Here is a 19885-nt window from a genome sequence, read left to right as displayed (position 1 = left end):
TTGAAAAGAGTATGTGAAATTAAATGTAAGATGAAAATAGTAAATAAAATAACTTTTCGGAAAGTTTTTTATCTTTGTCTGTTTTTTAATTTCCACAGGCAACTAATACTGAAACAGTTCTAAGAACTCCCAAAACTATCAGATTGCATTGTTTTATTTGACAACCGGAATTTAGCCTAAATTTGTTAAATCTACAACTTATTGCTATGGAGGAGCGGAGCCTCCTGATACAGGTATATTATACTTAAAAGGAAGCTCCAACTTATAACTAAAAATGTAAACATTTATTATCGAAATAAATATTTTTTATTTTTCATTTTCATTTTCATTTCAACCGGGTAGTGGATCGAATTTAAAGCCAGGTACCGTAGCCGAATGGCATTGGTGCGACGTGAAACGAAAACGAAACGCCGTGAAAGGTAGTCTGGCTCTGTCGCGCCAATACGCAAGCGATAGACATAGATATCTACGAGAGTTTCGTTTCGTGAGCGTTTGTGCCATTCGGCTACGTACCCTGGCCAGAATTATATGACTATTGTTAAGACGATACGGTAGGGTTTAATTCTCCATACAAACGCTCTCGACTATTTCCTCCCTGGTTTTTGAAGATAGAGCAATGATTTTTTCAACACAGATTGCTATTATTTTTATCTGTGTCGGACCGTTTTGATTTTTTTGATATTCTGCTTTTTAAAGACTCTAGAGCCAATCAAAAATTACCAAAAACGGCCTTTTTCATTGTGGCGCAAAAAAAGGTGTGATACTCAAAATTGGTAACAATTAACCAAAAAATCTAAACGATCCGACATTGATTATTTCATTTTTATTCAGATTCTCAAATTTCGTTCCGATTGATTAAGTTTTGAAGGAGGAAAGAGTCGAGAGCGGAACCTCGATTTTAAAGATTTTTTTGAAATATCTTTTGACTGATTTGTTCTTAATGGACATTTTTTTTTCGATAAATCTAGTTAATAACACTTGTATATTTAACTAAAATTCCCAAGGCTTAGAATAAATTTAAAAGTGGAAAATGTCTGCCTTGGGTGAGACTTGAACTCACGGCCTCTGGATGGAGTTCAAGTCTCACCCAAGGCAGACATTTTCCACTTTTAAATTTATTCTAAGCCTAGTGGCATCGATTGCAGACGTTTCTGCTAATCAGAAGTTAAAAAAATTTAATAAAATTCCCAAGTTGAAAGGGGGGCTCCTATTCATTTTGGCATTTTCGCTCCCGTATCCTTTTAAGAGGAAGTTGTTATTCTGATGACTCGTGGCGTGTTAATAACAATTTGAAGCGAAGCCGAAAACCCACGCCACTCTTTTTTGACCTCTAAAGCTTTCTCATTTAAAAAAAATAAGTTGTAGGTATATTTACGATTTACACTTTTCCAGAATTATTCTTGTAACTAATAAAAAATAATATTTAAATATTCAAGGCGATGTTTGTAAACAAGGTTTCACGCCCTTTGGCCGTGCTCGCTCAACTGTGGACGCTCTCAACTGGAAAACTGCGGATTAATACATTTTGAAGGAAATCAAACCTAAGGGCAAATGCCGGAGATCATTAGAAGTGAAAAGTTGAAGGGGAAAATTTTGAGCAAAAAAATTGGGGAAATACGAATTACTAGTATATATATGTAAATAGTTTTAAGTTTATTAGTGCCTAACAAATATGTAAGTACCTATAATATGTAAATGTTAAAAATGAGCGCTATCTCGCCAACAAACTGCAAGACAGTTTGGCGAGAAACATAAATGTGAATAATATAATGTACTTATTTGTTAAATAAAAAATAAAAAAAACTTTTTATCCGTTTTTGTACAGCCTGGCGAAATAAAGTAGGAATGGGACTATTTTTTTTGACCCCCGACGCAAAAATGTCGGGGTTTTATAATTTTGACGTCTGTCTGTCTGTCTGTCCGTCTGTCTGTCTGTCTGTTTGTCTGTCTGTGTGTGTGTCTATCTGTGGCACCGTAACTCCCGAACGGGTGAACCGATTTCGATTTAGTTTTTTGTTTTTGAAAGCTGAGTTAGTCCGGAGTGTTCTTTTAGCCATGTTTCATGAAAATCGGTCCACTATGTCGTGGACGGGGGTTTTTTCAAAAATTTAAAGTTTATCACCATAACGTCCTTATGTGCTAAAGGTTAGTTTATCTATGGAGCCTATAGTCCCTTTCTCTCAACCTAAATGAACGTCTTCATGGTACTGTTCTCAAACAATAGTGACTCAATAGTTACCAAATGCAAAACGGTTTACATACACGGTTCTAGTTTGTTTTTAACCCCCTACGCAAAAACGGGGTGTTATAAGTTTTACGTGTCTGTCTGTCTGTCTGTGTGTCTGTCTGTGGCATCGTAGCTCGGATGAACTGATTTAGATTTAGTTTTTTTTTGTTTGAAAGCTTAGTTAGTCGGGAGTGTTCTTAGCCATGTTTCATGAAAATCGGTCCATCGCGGTCGGGGTTTTTTTTTCAAAATTTTAAATTTTCTAGGCTGTACTTGATGTGAGGACTACGCGAGATATAATAGTTTACTCGTACTAAAAGAATGACGTGTTACCATCGGGGGCCTGTTTCTCGAACGATATTAGACCAATCTTATTAGTCTTCGAACTGTCAAATCGTATGGGTTGCCATGACAACACACTAATATTATTAGACTAATATATTTCGAGAAATGGGCCCCTGTTATGTTTTCTTAGTTCCGCGTTGATAAGTTTAGTACATAAGTTTGTGACATTAAAGCTCGGCCACACTTGCGAGTTTTGAGAGCGTAGGCGGAGCGTTAGCGGAGAGCAATGATTGCAGTGCGCCGGACGAAGGCTGGCGTTGCGCCCAGCGGACGCCAGCGGGAACTAACGAGCGCGGATTGCCAGCGGAACGCCAGCGTTCGTCCGGCGCACCGCTATCATTGCGCTCCGCTAACGCTCCGCTGACGCTACGCTATCAAAGCGCTTTATGTGTGGCGGAGGCTTTATTGTATTTCCTTGTTGACAATTTGCAGGAGAGGGGTCTACCACCGCTTGCTCTTGGCGCAGAGGTTGTCCATCGCGGTTCAGCGTGGAAAATCGGCCAGCGCGATGGGCACCTTTGCGTCAGGAACGATGCGGGGTGGGTTGTTAACAAATTTAAGTTGATTGTTTCTTGTTTTTTTTTTAATATTTGTTAATTTGCAAGCAAAAATCCTTAGAATGAAAGAGTAAAGATTTTTCAGAACAGCGTTTATCGCAGTTACCATAGGGATGATAGGGATGACGACTACATTAAAAAATGGCATTCTGTTTAGTCCGTCAGTTAGATCGTCTAAAAATACTGAATCGCTTTATCTAATGAATGAAAAAATACAAAGATACAGGGCATCAAAGTTCGGGAGTGGGGGCTTGTGATGTCACTGTTAGCTAAAAATTGTACCTAGGCATGTACCGTCGTTATTTTTCGTTTACGATAAAAAATAAAAAATATATGTACAAAATTTTTTTATGATCTAACTATTAGAAACCTACAAGGATTGACTACACTATCTGGACTACAGTGTGCTTGTAAGAGGGACAGACAGGGTGCAAGCGAGAAGCAGAACGTACCGCTGTTCGTGATTGGTTGTTTGACGGGCCGCTTGCCCCAAGCGCCGTGGAGCGCGGACCAGGCCTTCTTCTCGGGCGCTTCCATGGTGTGTTCGCTGCTGTCGATCTATAACGAAAATTCATTCTTAATTTCAGGGCCTTTATTCTAAAATCGTAGAGCGTTGTGACATTGTCCGGTCTGGTTTATGGTAATGAATGAATAAATAAGTTTTTTTGCAAAAAAAAAAAAATTTTGGAACAAGCTTTTATCGCCGACTGTACCTTTCTTTCAACAGTCATCTGTTGCTTTCCGAGGCATTTATAAAAACCCGTTACTCGATGGGGATGCGACGTTTCATAATTGAATTCCTATGACCACCTTTCTGCTTCATCATCAGATCAGCTCCATGATACCATATCCCATGATACCATATATTGCATCGACTGCGTTAGATTTCAACGTTCGCAGTCATATTCGTTGGTCTGCCCAAACACACACAGTATCACAGTCTATATCCCAGTCAATATTTTTATTTGATTTTATTTCATTTATATTATAATTAATATCCATATTAATATTATAAATGGGAAAGGGTGTGTGTCTGTTTGTTTGTCCGTCTTTCACGGCAAAACGGAGCAACGAATTGACATGATTTTTTTTAGTGGAGATAGTTGAAGTGATGGAAAGTGACATAGGCTACTTTTTGTCTCTTTCAAACGCGAGCGAAGCCGCGCAAAAAAGCTAGTATGTCTATATAAGATACAGCGGGACAAATCGCGACTGGGAGGCAATTGTAACTGATCCATTTTTTCCATTATTACACTATTGAGTACCCCTTGTAGTACCACTATTGAGTAGCCTGTGTGGTGACGGGTTAAGAATTTCACCACCCCCTTTCTTCCCGTGGGTGTCGTAGAAGGCGACTATGGGATATGGGTTAAATTGTGGTGTAGGCGAGAGGCTGGCAACCTGTCACTGCAATGCCACAGTTTCGTTTTCTTTTAACCCCTTATTTGCCAAGAGTGGCCCCTGATGGGATACAGGCGTGATAGTATGTATGTATGTATTTCATGAGTACCCTCTGTATTCACTACACTCCTATATAACCGGTGGACACTATTTTGCAAACATTGTAAAACACGGAAAAAAATGGATCTGGTGCAATAAAATTGTCCCCCATAAATTGCCTTGCTGTATCTTATGATGTAGATTGATTTCTTTATTTCATGATAAAAATTATGTATTTGTTATGAGTGTTTATCTTCTCATCATGATGTCGAAAATTACATTATAAATTGAAAATAATAAAATGAATATTTTCTCCCAATAAGGACTCGTCATTTACAAATAGAAATACACAAAACACAATAAAATTAAGAAATGAAATAAAACCGAAGTCAGTGTACACTATTTTGCAAACATTTAAAACACGGTTATCTAAAAAAAATGGATCAATTTGCGTGCAATTGTCATATGGCTCCCCAGTCGAATTTAGGGCCGATGACACGGGGGTTCTTTCTTGGTTCTTTCTTTATGTCAATGGAACTAGAATAGTGAACATCTCTCACCGGTAGTAGTTGTTCAATGTCCATGTCCTCATAATCGGTTTCGGGTCCTGATCGCTTGCCCCACGAACCGTGGAAGTTTGCCCACTTTTCCTGCAAAAATCCATACTAATATTATAAATGGGAAAGTGTGTGTGTCTGTTTGTTTGTCCGTTCTTCACGGCAAACGGAGCGACGAATTGACGTGATTTTTTAAGTGGAGATAGTTGAAGGGATGGAGAGTGACATAGGCTACTTTTTGTCTTTTTCTAATGCGAGCGAAGCCGCGGGCAAAAGCTAGTTCAATATAAACTGTAATGGGCCATTACTAATTGAAGAGAAAATTCTAATGCAACTTCCAACTGAAAGCGTTAAACTTTTAACGCTCAAAGTTGCCAACTCGAATTTTGAAAAAAATGCTAGTGTTATGCCAGGAATATGCCAGCTCTAGAACTTGTTCGTATTTCATGAGTTTGTGTTGGTTTTTCAATAATTTATTTTATTTATGTCATTTTTGAGCAACTAGCAATGTAAAATACGTGACAGTCACTTGACAGAATATTTTTAAGGTTATTCACTTCACGTGTATATTTTTTTTTGAAATATAAGAACTCTTGAACTAATAGCGTTGGATAGAAATATAAGTGATTAAATGACACTCACCGGTGCCCTCTTTCCCCACGCCTGGCTCATGTCCTGCCACCCTCGTTTACCCCAAGCGGAGTTCAAATCCTGCCACGCGCGTTTCCCCCAAGCGGAGTTCAAATCCTGCCACGCGCGTTTCCCCCAAGCGGAGTTCAGGTCCTGCCACGCCCGCTTACCCCAGGGCTGGTTCATATCCGACCAGGCGCGTTTACCCCAAGCGGAGTTTAAGTCTTGCCATCCGCGCTTGCCCCAAGCGGAGTTTAAGTCCTGCCAGCCGCGTTTGCCCCAAGCGGAGTTTAGGTCCTGCCAGGCGCGCTTGCCCCATGCGGAGTTTAGGTCCTGCCAGGCTCTTTTGCCCCACGCTGAGTTGAGGTCCTGCCAGCCCCGTTTTCCCCAACCGCCGTGCAGACTCTGCCAGGCACGCTTTTCCTCTTCTGTTAGTTCTACGTCGCTGTCAACCTGAAAAAAAAAAAACACTGTTAGTATGGTAAGTAACTGTAGATAATAATTCAGAATGTCTTTAAAATAATTCTAATAAGGCTAGTCCGACGGTTCCTCTCTCTCCAACCCTAAGCTTGGGCCCGGATGGTTGACGGCACCCTATCTTAGGTTTTTTTTTATATATTCTTATAAAAAAAAACCAACCGGTTATGTTTATATATATTCTTGTAAATTTATACACATATTGTAAAAATCCTAACCTAGTAACTCAAAATAAATAAAGAAAATTCTATTAAATTGGTAACAGGTTCATTGTTTTCAACCAGAGATTTTGACCGATATACATCATTTACGGTACCAATTTTAAAATAACATTTTATTGCGTTACCTACCACAAATAAGGAACAGCGGGGCACATCCCCACCGGGGGGCAAATATAACTAAGGTTTACTCGGCTAATTCCGAAATTCGGGATATTCCGAAAATTACTAATATATACTAAACGCGGCTACATAATTTGCTCTGGCAACGCACCCTATGACGTTCAAGTATCTCCCTCCCAGCGTAAGTTGGCTCGAGACGCTAGCGGCGAAACTACGCTTGTGGCGCATCAGATTAGTGAGCGAGTGAAAAATTCCCGCTTTTTTGTCATTCGGAATTAGACGACCATCGCTAACTCTGTACTTTGGTGAGTAAATGAATTGACTGCCTTTGTGTTTGAGAGATTTTCGTTTTTTAGCCATTTTAAATCAGCTTAAACTATTCTAGCTTGAATTTTATTACATTTTCAGATTTACCCGAAGTGGGGAATTCCGTGTCACAAAGTGTACCGGAATTACCCGACCTTGTTTTCTCTAAGTAATAGCCAGTGGTTCTCAAACAAACAAAATTAAGTTCTTTTGTTATTCGGATATAACGATTCTAAAATATGTACATTTGCCTTCAGGTCCGTTCGGTGAATTTCAACGAAGCACGTGTGTCATCAACATGGATTGATAAAGGCCTAGGAGGTCTTCCACCTAAGTTTATGTGCATTACTTGCGTTTTTTTAAAGGTTAAAGACTAAGCCTTTAATATGTGGATTTTTATTAAGTAGGTACATTATCATAAGGCGACCCCTTGGAAACTATTGATGGTGGATATAAATGTGTCATTAAAGTTTGAGTACCACAGATTCCTAATTGGGTAAATCCGAAATAAAAGCTTGACAAACACATGTATAAGTACTCCTAAAGTAAAATTCATAATCCTACGGACTAAATTGACAAATGACTGACAGGTAAAATGATACCAGGAACAGAAAAATTAAAATAGGGAAGGGTATATGTCGATAACAATATCGACAAGTTGTAAAGTACATACAACAGACAAGTTTAAATCAAGAATAAGTATATTAGTTTCAAATAAGAGGTATACATTTTGGTTTGTTCTATGTATCTTCGAGGCAGTGGATGGATACCATGCATTTTTACCCACTAGTTTTAAAACATAAAAAGGTTTCCGAGCCTGTAGGTAAAAAAAAAAATACCATGTCTGACAATAATAAATTATCTGTTACGCTGTCAAGTATATCATAAATATCTATATAATTTTCGAATAATGGTATATTGATTATTGATTAGCCGATCAAATTGCCAATTTCATTGTCCCGTCTGGGTGCACCTTAAATCTACGATGTAATAATAATTTTAATATCGATAAGAACGACACTGGCCAAACTGTGGCAACATTCGTTCACACTTACTTGTCAATTTGGTCCGTAGGATTATGGATTTTACTTTATACGCCAAATCGAGTAAAAAGAGGCGGGAGGGTAATTTCAATCAAAAAAGTAATATGTTTCTTATGCAACATACACATAAAACTCGTTTTCAAGTGTATTCGGATTTACCCGAACCAATTCGGAATTGCACCTTTCCAACGAAAAAACAAACTAGATTTGAAATGCTTGTATTTTAAAAATCTTACATTATTTATGAAAAATTCTGTAATCCATTGTTAGGCTATTTCATCTAGTAAGTGTGTATTCACTATTTCCGTCTAAATACTTTGCTAAACTGACTGGTTCATGGAAACACATACACCTTATCAACTAGTGCAAAAATCATTCGGAAATACCCTAGTGCACCTTAATCCATTTTTTCCATGTTTTACAATGTTTGCATTATTAAATAGAGTGTCCACCGGTTGTGTATATTAGGCGTGTTCAGTAGATACATGTAGAACTCAACATCATAGTGTAATAATGGAAAAAAAATAATAGTTACAATTGCCCCCTAGTCGAGATTTGCCCCGCTGTATCTTATTTGTTTTTGTGCAAGAAAAACTTATTTTAAACAAACATTGCACCATAATTTGCATTGTCTCAACCTTTTCATTGCACACAAAAGCGGAAAACGTTCAGCGCTAGTGCAAAGACAAAGCGAGTCAATCGGACCATTGAAGCCGTTGCGGGTAGGGTCACCAGCTTTTATGATTATAAAGGGGCCCACTGATTATCGCGACCTACATAATATTAAGAGTTTTGAATGATTCACGGTTATTTTTATTAGACTTAGACGTAAGGATGGCTTCAAACTATCTAATGTATGGAATCCAGTGATTTGTTTGTGTGAAAAACCGGTGAAGTCAGAATTTAACAAACGTAGTGACACTGTGAGTGTAGTGTGTTTGGAGTTTGGACAGACCATCGAGTGTGAATGCGACCAGTGGTAACGTTGAAAGTGAACGCAGCCGACGCGCGCGAAGGAGGGTAGATCGCGCGCTGTCTATGCAACTTTAACATCCACCCGCCTTCGTGAGTTTTTCGTGATCATGATGCATGCAACTGCGTCGAAATATCGGGAGCTCGACAAAAATCAAAAAGGTAATCACGGTCTACATCCCGGTCAATATAAGTCTACATAATATTGTCTTCGGTTACCGCGATAGTTACTCATGAAATAAAACTATTATACGCGATTTAATCCGTTTCCATAGTTTTATTTCATGATATCACGACCTACGTTTCTCAAAAAATAAATAGTTATTTGTTATACAAGGGGGCAAAGTTGTGTTTTAACGCCGAGTGTGGAATTGAAAAACGAGCAAGTGAAAGGATTCTATAGTTGAACCACGAGCGAAGCGAGTGGTTCGAGAATAGAATCCTGAACTTGCGAGTTTTTTAACACACGAGAAGTAAAATACATTTGCACCCGAGTGTAACACAAAACTTTTCCCCTCACTATAGCGAAGAAACTACAACGCAAAAAATGCGTTTATCTCTGCTTCCAGTAGTTCTGCAGATGGTAAATCATCTTTATTAGTAGATTCACCTAATTTTATCAATTTTAAAGCAGTTAGTTTGACTTTATTCAAGGTCAAATTACTTTACCCACTAGTGGATAAAATTCGTTTTTACCCGCTGGTATTAAAGGACAAAACACGTGTTTCCGAGCTAGTGAGGGGAAAAAAATATTCCTTCAACGAAAAAACTCGGATAAAAACAGAGTTTTAAATCGGTGAAAATCGGAGGATTTTAAACAATGCTGGGTTTTTTCACTATTCGATTTATTCCCTAATTACGACTTGTAGTCTAGAGTACAATCGATTGAAGGAATATGTCCTTGATCCCTGGCGATATGCAATGAGGAGGCAAACTGACATTTTATATGCAAGTGTCTAGGCATGTACTGTCACTATGTGTGAGAGAGAAAACATATCATCTTCTCGCTCTCACGTATACTAATAGGGTGGCGCCATCTGTCATAACCTTTAAGTGTGCCTCCTCATTGTCTATGTCGCACTATGATGTAAGTTTATTTGAGATGGTCGCAAGTTCGTCGATTTGCGGCACTTGCAGACAAAAAGGAAAGAAGACACCGCATGGTAGCGAAACGTCGCAATCGGTTGTTAGCTAGGTGGATGATGGATGTGTGAAAGTGGTGTGTGAATGTCACTCTCGCATAGGTCTGTTTAGCGGTCAAAAGCGATGTTTCTCGGACCTTGCACCATAAAGGTCTGTTCACATTGCGTCGACGGTCCGTCCCGTTTTAGTGTGTCATATGATCCGAATCTTTAGGTATACGATCTCTATAATATTTATTTTGCATGTATTGATCCGAATCATACACTAAATTCGTAGATTCTTGGGACAGTCACATCTACAAAGAGTTATGGGTTAATAAATAGAGACACTAATATATAGATCTAATTACACAAATTTGCCCATTTTTTTTTTAAATAAAACATTGATCTTACGCACTTCTTCGAATTCAATTGCTAAAATTCCGAATCAAGGCCCCCAAAGCTGAAAATCGGGACAAGCCGAGAAATTTGTGATGTCATGGTCACCCTAGTTGCGTCGGAGTAAAACTACGTGTTTTATTATTCTATTAAAGTGGCGGCGAGGAATGTTAATTGTGTTGTGGAACTTGGGGATTTTGTGGGGTCGCAGTGAAAGCGGGCTTTTACATGTTACTTTTATTTTTACTATGAAGATGCCAAAAAAATTGTGGGCTTCTTCTTTGTCGTATCCTTATGGCTGAGGGATGTGACGAATGTGGAAACTCTTCACCAGTTGTCTCCACGCCACTCGATCCTGGACCGGTGTATGCTAGCCTGCTAAGCGGACTTTTTCAAAGACGTGTGAACTTGGCATCGGCGAAAGCTGGCACGATACCGCTCAGGCCCCGTAGCCGAATGGCATTTCTCCGACGCCAAACGAAAGCGATACGCCGCTGGCTCTGTCGCGCCAATACGCAAGCGCGATAGAGATAGATATCTACTAGCGCTTCGTTTCGTGAGCGTTTCGTGAGCGATTGTGCCATTCGGCTAGCCACCCTGGACCGAGCAAAGTGGCGCGCTCTTGTGTTGGAGGCCAAAACTCATTGTGTGTTATCGTGCCAGCCAAGTAAGTAAGTAAGGTTAAGCACAGCAAGTGTCCGGGTGGTCTGGTCGGAGTGGCGAGGACGTTAGCCGCGTAAGCTGAAGACCCGGTTTCGAAACTCAGCTTGGCCACCGGTGGACTTAGTCACGTTTTCTTGTTTATTTTATTTATTGAAAACAAAGATAACTATTTATGTACAGTTTCGCCAAACTTACGTTTAACGGGGAATTGAAGCACTCATTTTCAATGTTAGTACCTTAAATTGAAAGTCTAAAAAGAATAATATAATTGAGATTTAGTGAATAATATAATTTATATACCCGCCAACCTTCAAATCAAGAGTGAACAGCACAGATGTCATATATACCATAGATCAAGCAAACGTATCTACTTAGCGTGTCAAATGAACTCAGTGAAATCCACTGAGTTGTCCGTCTTTACTCGCAGCTTGCAGCTTTCGGGCGTCAATTTTTGTAAGTTGAAGTCAACCAAAACATAAAAAATGCCTCGTTACGTGATATTCAATTGCAACAACACAAAAATTATGAACAATCAAGAGCCTGAGACATATTTAAAATTACAGGCAAGAATCAACTTCAGTACAAAATTTGACACGCTCGGCCCCTATACAAATATATGAATTTGTTTCTTCTATCTAAATTAAGTTCTGTGGTGAACAGGCATCTTCTGGGCGAGCTCACTCCATCGTAGGCCACGATTTGTAATTAAAAAAAAATACTTATACATAGTACCTCTTATGAGTACTCAAAAATCACGCCTCTATTCGTAAAAAGGCAGAGCACATGAAACCGTTCACGTTTCAGTGCCACTCTTAGCAATTAAGGGGTTGAAAGAAAACAAAATCGTTTGCCACGTCCCAAATTAAACAACATAAATATATTACCCAATCTGTTTTTGCTGGTCATCGGTAAGAGCGTGCGACGATCCGGAATCGAAACCCGGCTCGCACCAATGAGTTTTTCGGAACTAATGTGCGAAATGTCAGTGAAGGAAAACATCGTGAGGAAACCGGACTAATTCCAATAAGGCCTAGTTATATACCCTTCGGGTTGGAAGGTCAGATGGCAGTCGCTTTCATACAACTAGTGCGTAGGCACTCCCAAATCTTGGGATTAGTTGTCAAAGTGGACCCCAGGCTCCCATGAGCCGTGGCAAATGCCGGGATAACGCAAGGAGGATGAGGATGAGGTGAATTTTAAATTCAGTGTCAAAAGGGTTAGCTTTGCACTAATATATTTTAATATGTTTTTGTTGTAATAAAAGGCATCCGCTAAGCTAAGGTATCCGATGTCACTAGCGCCACACCCTATGCCCGCCCTCGTTCGCTCCACGGCTTCGACTGCTCAGCTTTTTAGCTTTTATTGCTACTTGTACCGCGACAACAACTGTTGATTCAACTTTTAATAGCTTCGACATTCTTCGAGCGGGTTCTTAGCTTTACGGAAAATATATTGGTTTTGTGTTAACTATTGGCAGTCTACAGATTTGACGATGACTCGCTGATTAGTCTTACCTATAAATACAAACTTTTATGAGTAGATAATATCTACCTATGACATTACGAACCGCGTCGTGATAAATGATTCTAAACTCATTTATTATGCATGGAATCTAAAATAAAGTATTCGATTTTAACTAAAAGCAATATTACCAGGTGGTTCCTGTTAATGAACCTAACGACATTTCGAATTTAAAGGAAAACAATAAAAGACACGGTGTATGCAAAATTGATTACGTAATATCATGTTTGATATAAGTAAAATACTTTTTCTCAAACATGCAATGAAATATTGTCTTTACGTTCCTCGAAGTATCGCTTTTTGGGCGCAACAACTCGAGAAGACTGTAAAGGGATTTCATATTATTTTTTAGGCCTAGGCTTGCAAAGTTACTTTTTTTATAAAATATTGTCCTTTAGAGCATTTTTTTTTTATTTCATTGTATGTTTGAGAAAAGCACTATACATGCCTCGGCGTGAAAACGCCTATATACACGCTATACATGCCTCGTATCCCTATCCGTATATACCCACTTGGCCGGAAATCCTCATTTTCCCGGCCTCTGATGTAATGTACTATTGGATGTTAACAACGCAAATAGTTTAAGGCCAAAAGTATGTAATTCAGTAATATGTGTGACATCCATGACATTTAAAGTTTGTGATGTGAGGCAATCACTCAGTTAACAAAATAAGAAAGTTGATAGGCTCATATAACCCGGCAACCTTCAAATCAAGAGTGAACAGGCATCTTCTGGGCGAGCTGACTCCATCGTAGGCCACGTATTTGCCTTTGGCTAGTCTGTGGCCAAGAGTAAGCCCATTTATAATAAAAAAAAAAATACATGCCACCAAAAAAAAATACATGCCACCCATGTCACTACTAGTGAAAAGGGTATAACTCAAATTGACTCGGTGAAAAAAGGCACAAGTTGCCAGTTTAAACAGAAAGTCATGAATAAACCATTATCACCAACCGTCTTGTGTCCAAATATTAAGCAAGTTTTCCATGAAGATATTTAAACCATTAGGCTTAAAACTCACTCAAAGTCAAGTAATAACATTTTATTGCCACAACGCAAGATTCCAAAGTTACTTAAGGCACTGGTGCCACCGAAAGCGAAAGAATTTAGAATGGCGGCATTTTGTGAACATCAAAGGACTATTATATATTCTGTGCTATAACTCGCTTGCGCTATAATGGCGTCTCTTTTATTTACACGGGAGCGACTCTCCTTTGTTCGTTTCTCATCATCATCATCATCATCATCCTTGCGTTATCCCGGCATTTGCTGCGGCTCATGGGAGCCTGGGGTCCACTTTAACAACTAATCCCAAGATTTGGCGTAGGCACTAGTTTTACGAAAGCGACTGCCATCTGACCTTCCAACCAGAAGGGTAACTAGACCTTATTGGAATTAGTCCGGTTTCCTCACGATGTTTTCCTTCACCGAAAAGCGACTGGCAAATATCAAATGACATTTCGCACATAAGTTCCGGAAAACTCATTGGTACGAGCCGGGGTTCGAACCCGCGAGCTCCGGATTGAAAATCACACGCTCTTACCGCTAGGCCACTAGCCACTAGCTAAGCCAGTCCTTTGTTCGTTTCTATTGCCGATATCTCATCGCTTACTAGCTGTTGGTGGGACCAGTTCCTAAATCGCGAGCTAGTAAGCTATGAGCTATTGGCTATAAAAACAGACAAAAGATAAGCACTCCCGTGCGAATAAAAGAGACACGGCGATTTTGATAGCTCACCGCTGGGCGAGTAACTATAAACATCGCCGCTCGCCCAGCGGTGACGAGCTATCTCAATATCGCCGTGTCTCTTTTATTTGCACGGGAGTGATTATCTTTTGTCCGTTTTTATAGCCGATAGCTCATAGCTTACTAGCTCGCGGTAGGACCAGTGCCTTAGGCTCTGGATTCCGCAGATTAGGCTCAGACACTACTTTAAACTAAATCTAGGTCTTAGACTTTATTATTATGTGTATGCCTGCCCATTGCCCTCATTCAGGATTAAGGAGTACACTAAAGAGCAAGTAAAACAACTTATTTGGTGTACATAGTTTTTTATACAAAATGAGGCGTTTAATTCAATCGTATCAAGGGAGCACCAGACACGAGATATAGCGAGGAAAAGTCTACAGCATCCTTGGTACGATCCCTCAAGGCCCTATTTTAGATTCAAGCTAGCTATTAAGTTATATGTTTAGTCTTAATTTCAATATGTAAAATTAACACTTACATCACAAAATGAGTGAATAAATGCCTCATTTTCCTATTTCATAGAAATCGGGCAAAATAATAGTAAAATAAATTATTATACCGGGGCGCTACGGGTTACGGCGCGGCGTAGTACTTGTAGCTTTTCGTAGCAGAAACATTACAGAGCCCATTTCAATCTACTACTAATGCAAGTGATCATATCGTTGTTACGCCTCACTGACATGTCGAACAGAGCCCAGCTCAGCCCCTCTAGCACAACTTGCCTTGTCGCGCGCGAGTCCATACTTGAAGTCGCGCTTGATCTATGGACTCGCGCGCGACAAGGCAAGTTATGCTAAAGGGTCAGGTCCCGTTAGCCGAACGGAAATTTTACGACGTGAAACGAAAACGAAACGCCGCGAAAGGTAGTCTGGCTATCTGGATAGAGATAGATATCTACGAGCGTTTCGTTTCGAGAGCGTTTTGTGAGCGTTTGTGCCATTCGGCTACTTACCCAGGTCCCGTAACCGAATGGCAGTTCTGCGACGCGAAACGCCACAAAAATGCAATCTATCTCTATCGCTCTTGCATACTGGCGCGACAGAGCCAGACTGCGTTTCTGCGGTGTTTCGCGTCGCAGAAATACCATTCGGCTACGGGGCCAGGGGGGTTACCATGAAGCACTAAACACGTTATGTTTAGGTTGAGAGAAAGTGACATATCGTCACTACTTTGAAAAAATCTCGTATCTCACGCTGTTCCTCAAAGTTAAAACGCAGTAAGTCTATATGCATTCCATACATACTTACTACAATTTTCTTTTCATTGACAGACGAAGATACAAGTTTTTTTAAAAGTAGTGACGATATTATAATATATCAGTTATATGTGGATGGTGATAAGCAATAATGTGTCAACCCACACGCCAACCATTTTGAGAAAATGGCGTCTAAAGATTTTTTCTCATTTTTTTGTGTTTCTCATAAAAAAAATTGTTTTTTATATAGATTGTTGTGTTTTTCAGCTATAATACGTTCAGTAGTAGTGATTATTGTAGCTTAATTTCAAAACAAACTTCAATTTGACGAAATAATGCCCTTTTCTTTTATTGCGAATTGTTCGACGACGTCAAACTTTTTCAAGACTGTGTTATGATACTTAACCCACTTTTGCTAATTGTTTAAAAATATCTATGAGTCTTAAATAAACATGTTAAAGCACATAAATTGTTATTGTAAAATACTCTACCTATGCATATTTTTAACTTTATAAGTGTTAAGTAACATATCAGTCATGGTCACTTATGTTATTAGGTATAAATAATAAAATAATAATAAATATTATAGGACATTCTTACACAGATTGACTGAGACCCACGGTAAGCTCAAGAAGGCTTGTGTTGTGGGTACTTAGGCAACGATATATATAATATATAAATACTTATATACATAGAAAACATCCATGACTCAGGAACAAATATCTGTGCTCATCACACAAATAAATGCCCTTACCGGGATTCGAACCCGGGACCGCGGCGTAGCAGGCAGGGTCACTACCGACTGCGCCAGACCGGTCGTCATGTAGGAATCAATACATTATTTATTAATCAAAACTTTTAATGATTTTTCTACTCCCGAACTGTTATCCGTCATTTACAGGATTGTGCGTATCGAAAAAACTGAAAACGCATTGTTTGGTTCTGTAATCATGGCAACGCATTGCATTAACGATACTGCGTGCGTGCGCGGGAAGGCTTTGGGCAGCTGAGCTGACAGTGCAAACCTTTGCAATACAGGAAACAGTGTGAATTTCGCGAGAATTATTTAAAAAAACTATTAAAAACTAAGTGCATGGTCGTTGTAAAAGTATTGTATGCAATGGTGTTTAACTGACTCCAAAATACTCGTGGAAAGTACGCCACTCATATTTCTTGACCTCCTTTAAACGCCTGTTGAATAAAATACTATAAATTAACTATTAGAGTAATGATCATTTCTAGACACATATTTAAATTATCTGTGCTTTTTCAACAAAAAATCGTTACAAAAACCAAATAATCATCTTTTAAAAAAACAAACTACTTATCTAAAATATACAACAAAATATTTTTTTACGCTAAGAAATAGACTAAGTCATTTAAATTATGAATAACTCATGACTTGTACAAGAACAAAACATAAAATATCTTTAACAAAATAATAAACTACCATTCAGTAAGTATTCAAAAATCAAACAATATTTTTATGCATACATTAATACGTCTTAATGTAATTAGTAATTATAAAAAAATAGTAGCTTATATTAGATTTTTATATAAACACGTACTTGTAAAAAATGTTTGCAAATTATAATAACGAATATGTATATTCATGACTTAAAATGTTCAATTTCGTACTGAATTTACTATTCATGTGCAAAAATATACTAATGGACTAAGTCATAACTTATTCAAACATAAATTAATATGAACAGTTATATTTTACAATATAGTGTCATGGTACTTACACCAAAAACGAACAATTTATGACCCGAATATAATTTAACAATAATGACTTATGTTTTATAACACGGGTCGTAGCATAAAACAACGAATAAAATATCATTTTGCAATAATCATTCAAGTCTCATAGTGGGTAACTATGTCATTTTTTGCATTTTGCAAGAATGAGTCAAGTGTAAAAAAATCGTTGAGTCAACCCTCATAACACATTATTGTAATTTAAATATGTCTTCTGCCAATTACTATAATAAGTTAAGGTTCTTGACACATTAATGCAAAACAGGCAACACACGATATAGGATTTGTGTTAACCTATTTTTTTACTTTTGGGATAGTAAAAATTTTCAAAATGAAAAGGTCATTTTTGCAAATAGAAGTTTAAAAATCCAGCTATAACATGGCATTAAAATCTCATTTTTTTAGTTTTTGTGGGTTGACACATTATTGCTTATCACCATCCATGTATAGCTCCGCCCCTCTCTCTCAACCTAAACTGAATGGCTTTAGTACTTCCTGGTCACCCCTCTGGTCTTAGCAATTAAGTCATTACGCAAAGAACCCTCAGATTTAATTTGAAACGTTCTGTGAGCTGTCCTTACTTAAATTGAGTTCACAAAAAGTCGTTCCATGCCCAAAGCATCCACAATGACTTTAGCGGCTCACTATTGTCTTGCGGAAACTATTTTCGCGTATATTTGATTCATATAATAGTTCTTCGCAGAAGTCACGATTGGCAGAAACACCTTACGCAGAATATGCTTTGGCATAAATCATTTCGCAGATTTTTGTAATGCCGAATTGTCTGTTGTCATAATGGTGATGAGCATAATGTGTCTTCTAGTCGAACAAGACTTTCGCAGATAATATTTGTGCATAATATCATAAATTAAATATAACAAGATCATACCATCCCATACATTAAAATGCGACCGCCTACGAACGCGCTTACACTCCACCACACATAGATGGTGCCACAAAAAATGCCTTGTTGCCACCGATTTGTTGTTATAATAACCTAACCACAAAATTAAAATTTTGAAAAAACCCCCGACCGCGACCTAGTGGACCGATTTTCATGAAACATGTCTAAGAACACTCCCGACTAACACAGCTTTTGTTCAGGCATAATAAAACACGATCATTGGCCACATATTTCAAATGACGCGGGAAAACGCCGTACGTCCGACCGCGCGACCGTCACGCCACAGACCGGTTGTTTGTCTCCGCGGCAAGATACGGAAACTAGTCGCGTCTAAAAACAAATGGCTGCCGGCACGTTTTCTCGTTCGCTTCTCACATAAAAATAGGAATTAATATGTAAATGTGCTAAACAACAGTTGTGTGTCGCTTTATGTTATTTAATTAAGTGAAGGAAGCAAGTGGAACTTGGACTTCAGTGTACTTAAGGAGTGGGGCCTCGGACTTGAGGTTCTGGAACCGGCGGCGTCTAGAACCAAGGTTGCAAGGAACAATCGGATAGCAAGGCAAGTACTGCATTATTTGTTTATGTGTCCAATGCGTGTAGTTGCCTGAACATGGGGATTTATTATTTAGCTAAATATCTAACAGCTTTCAAATAAAAAAAACTAAATCGAAAGCGGTTCATCCGTTCGGGAGCTACGATGCCACAGACAGACACACACACAGACAAACAGACAGACAGACAGACAGACAGACAGACAGACAGACGGACAGACAGACAGACACGTCAAACTTATAACACCCCGTCGTTTTTGCGTCGGGGGTTAAAAAATAAAAATACACAAACATATTTGGAAAAAAAATATGATTTTGGCCACTTTCAGGCTGCGAAACACCGCCATCTAGTTTTAAGTCTAAAAGGTCCATACATTTCAGGGTACGCTTTTTTGTATGGGCCTTGTCAGTCCAGTATTAAATCGTTCTTGGTTTTATTTGTAGATTGGCATTATGTGTCAATTCCGAGCCGTAAATCTATGTCAAAAGTGACACTTAACGCCATCTACAAGTATAATCGAAAGCTACAAGACATTTTTTTTGTGGCGCCATCTATGTGTGGTGGAGTGTAAGCGCGTTCGTAGGCGGTCGCATTTTAATGTATGCGATGGTATGATCTTGTTATATTTAATTTATGATAATATTTAGGCTGCATAATGTTGCAATTTGCTTTTTTACAGCGAGTTGGATGTGTTGGATGCAAGATACCTAACACTCCTCCTCGCTTCGCTCGTCGTCGCACCTAACGGTGACTCTGGGGCTGTGTTTCCTTTTTGTTAGCGTGTAATAATTCTGTTCATGTTATAGTATGCTATACGATTATTATGGTACATAAAACTATGCTAAATCAAAATCAACCAAAGTAATGTTCTGTAAAACAATATTCTGCCAAATATGTCTTATGCGTGGTAGTAATAATTTAACAAAATGACCTTTATTTACATGAACATATTTACATATGTAATTATATAAGAAACTAAGACTAAACTTAAAAGCTAGCTAATGTCTAAAATAGGCCCTTGAGGCATTGTACCAAGGACACTGGCGATATTTCCTCGCTGTATCGCAATGCTGATACGTTGTGCGAGGAAGTCGCCAGCTCTTCGGTCACCAGTTACCTCA

The 19885-nt window shown here is 38.7% G+C and overlaps 1 protein-coding gene across 2 annotated transcripts in view; it reads right to left on the bottom strand.

The window, feature by feature from the left end:
- LOC125235733 (prothoracicostatic peptide-like) overlaps nt 1–19885 on the bottom strand; it is a 316691-nt gene that overhangs the window by 35678 nt on the left and 261128 nt on the right. For both annotated transcript variants that reach the window (XM_048142307.1, XM_048142309.1), the window contains exons 3-5: nt 5769–6209; nt 5130–5219; nt 3582–3687 (exon numbers count right to left, since the gene is read on the bottom strand). In XM_048142307.1, coding sequence (XP_047998264.1) covers nt 3582–3687; nt 5130–5219; nt 5769–6209 — 637 coding nt within the window. The remainder of the gene's footprint in view (nt 1–3581; nt 3688–5129; nt 5220–5768; nt 6210–19885) is intronic.

Source organism: Leguminivora glycinivorella, chromosome 18 (assembly GCF_023078275.1).
Source record: "Leguminivora glycinivorella isolate SPB_JAAS2020 chromosome 18, LegGlyc_1.1, whole genome shotgun sequence".
NCBI classification, from domain to species: domain Eukaryota; kingdom Metazoa; phylum Arthropoda; class Insecta; order Lepidoptera; family Tortricidae; genus Leguminivora; species Leguminivora glycinivorella.
The sequence above is the reverse complement of the archived record's forward strand: the minus strand, read 5'-3'. Positions and strand labels throughout refer to the sequence as shown.